Genomic DNA, 2,235 nt, shown 5'->3' with positions numbered 1-2,235 from the left:
TTACTTCAATAAATAATGATTTATTTCCTTAGAAGAAATTTCCAGCCCTTTACCAGGCGGTAGCCAAGGGGGCGGCAGAAAGGGTAGAAATGGCAGGAGCGCCAATAATCGAGCGAGCGCCGATCAAGCCGGTGGCCAAAGGAGCGGCAATAGCGGGGGCGGCGATGGCGGGAGCGGCGATTACGCTAGTGGCCAAAGGAGCAGCCAATGGGGCGTGGATAGCGGGAGCGGCGATAGTGCGAGCAGAGATGATGCTAGTGGCCAGAGGCGCGGCTAAGGGGGCAGCCAGAGGAGCGGCTAAGGGGGCGGCCAGAGGGGCAGCTAAGGGGGCGGCCAAAGGAGCGGCGGCTAAGGGGGCCCCAATGAGTCCGGCGTTGGCGGCGGCGACGGCGGCGGCGACGAAAACAATCTGTGCAAATTATGTACAGTAAAAATTAGGAGACATGAGAGGGTTTGGGTTACCAAAGTGTTCATGGTGAATTGGTCTGTGGACGTTTGGCGTTGTGATGCACTAAAAAGTGCAAGGTGGGTTTATATAGAACAATGTGTCCTCTATTAAGGTGGTTCCATTAAAAAACTTGTTTGTATGACTTTAATGTAATTTATTTGACTGTTGGGTGATAATGGGGATTAAGAAATTGGAGTGAATAAGAGCAGTCTAAGGATATCCTGTGACGCTTCACAAGACATTGATTTTTGTATTGTTTCCAAAATAATTTTTGTGTTCAAATTTTGTTAAGTTTTTGTTTCACCAAAATAGATTATTAAAAAATTAACGATGTCTTCTCAAAAAATGTATTCGTTGTTATAGGTACATTAAATGCTTGTTATGAACCAATTATGAAACGATCAATTTTATCAATAATCGCATTAAGTTGTCGTTTTAATGATGACTTAATCATTAATGTAAAACAAAATTTGTTAGAATTTCTTTTTATTACAAAAATTATGGGCTTGTAATAATTAGATTAAAGCTTATATAATTTTTTTCATGGATAGATAGAAGGAAATTTGCATATTGTACAGCAGTACTTACTCTTAATTATACAGGAAATAAAAGAGATTAATTTATTATTAATATATGTATAGACAGCATGTTTAACCAATAAATTAGGAAGCGAAAAATCAACTTAAATGCCTTATGCATAAAATATTAATTAGGAAAAAGACAATAGCAAGGTCGGAGAACTTGCTGAATAATAATCAATTTCTCCGATGAACGAAGCTCCTTATTGTACCTAAACCCAAGATTCAAACATCTGTAAAACCGTTTTAGCACCGCATTACTAAATCATCTTCATCTGTCCAAATTTCGATAACCTCATCATAAAAATCTTTTTTAATGATGCAAACTAGGAACATTTTACACACAAATCTGACTCACACGTTTCTAGATCAACCTAAATAAATCCACAACTGTGTCAATACCTCTACAACTCCGTAAAATGCAATTTTTTTCACTGTTTCATAAGCCTCATCACCGCTTCAATCGACCATACAAATCTGACATTTCGTAGTGGGCCTTAATCCTACAATGAAACAGGTTTTTTCCTAAATGGAACCACCTTAAAATTTTGGTGGAGGACAAATCTCCACTATAAAAACCCTGTCTGACTTTTTGTCAAGCATCACACTCTCAAAGCACGTTGTAACAGCAGCTTACAAAACAAACACATCACCATGAACTCCTTCGTAAGAAATATTATTTTATAGTTGGTCTTGAATAATTACAATTTTTTGTTTTTCAGGTTGTATTCGTCGCCCTCGCCGTCGCTGGCGCCAACGCCGGACTCATCGGCGCCCCTCTTGCCGCCCCCTTGGCTACCAGCGTGGTCTCCACCCGCACCATCGCCGCCCCCTTGGCCACCACTGGTTTGATCGGCGCTCCTGGTTTGATCGGCGCCCCTGGTTTGATCGGCGCCCGCTCTGTGATCGGAGCCCCCGCCATCTCCACCGTCGCCGCCGCTCCCTTGGCCACCGGTTTGATCGGCGCTCGCTCTGTGATTGGAGCCCCCGCCATCTCCACCCTCGCCGCCGCTCCTTTGACCACCGGTGTGATCGGCGGCCACGGTTTGATCGGCGCCCCCGGTTTGATCGGCGCTCGCTCTGTCATTGGTGCCCCCGCCATCTCCACCCTCTCTGCCGCTCCCTTGGCCGCTTGGTAAAAACCGTGGTGCTTAGTTTGTTGATTATGTCCCCAAAGACATCGCTAAATAAACTTATTTATTGAAGTTA

The 2,235-nt window shown here is 43.9% G+C and overlaps 2 protein-coding genes across 2 annotated transcripts; one reads left to right on the top strand and one right to left on the bottom strand.

Moving 5' to 3' along the window:
- On the bottom strand, nucleotides 1-523 carry LOC135138218 (larval cuticle protein F1-like). The gene is made up of 2 exons (XM_064068177.1): nucleotides 463-523; nucleotides 1-409 (listed from the first exon to the last, which is right to left on the bottom strand). The coding sequence occupies exons 1-2, from the start codon at nucleotides 472-474 to the stop codon at nucleotides 50-52; spliced, it is 372 nt and encodes a 123-aa protein (XP_063924247.1). The 5' UTR covers nucleotides 475-523; the 3' UTR covers nucleotides 1-49.
- Nucleotides 524-1,620: 1,097 nt separating this feature from the next.
- Nucleotides 1,621-2,235, top strand: LOC135138141 (larval cuticle protein F1-like). Its single transcript, XM_064068062.1, has 2 exons — nucleotides 1,621-1,692; nucleotides 1,749-2,235. The coding sequence occupies exons 1-2, from the start codon at nucleotides 1,681-1,683 to the stop codon at nucleotides 2,163-2,165; spliced, it is 429 nt and encodes a 142-aa protein (XP_063924132.1). The 5' UTR covers nucleotides 1,621-1,680; the 3' UTR covers nucleotides 2,166-2,235.

This window comes from Zophobas morio, unplaced genomic scaffold, assembly GCF_036711695.1.
Source record: "Zophobas morio isolate AGI-343-1 ecotype UQ-CSIRO unplaced genomic scaffold, CSIRO_AGI_Zmor_V1 ptg000002l, whole genome shotgun sequence".
NCBI lineage: Eukaryota > Metazoa > Arthropoda > Insecta > Coleoptera > Tenebrionidae > Zophobas > Zophobas morio.
This window is presented reverse-complemented; position numbering and strand designations above follow the sequence as displayed.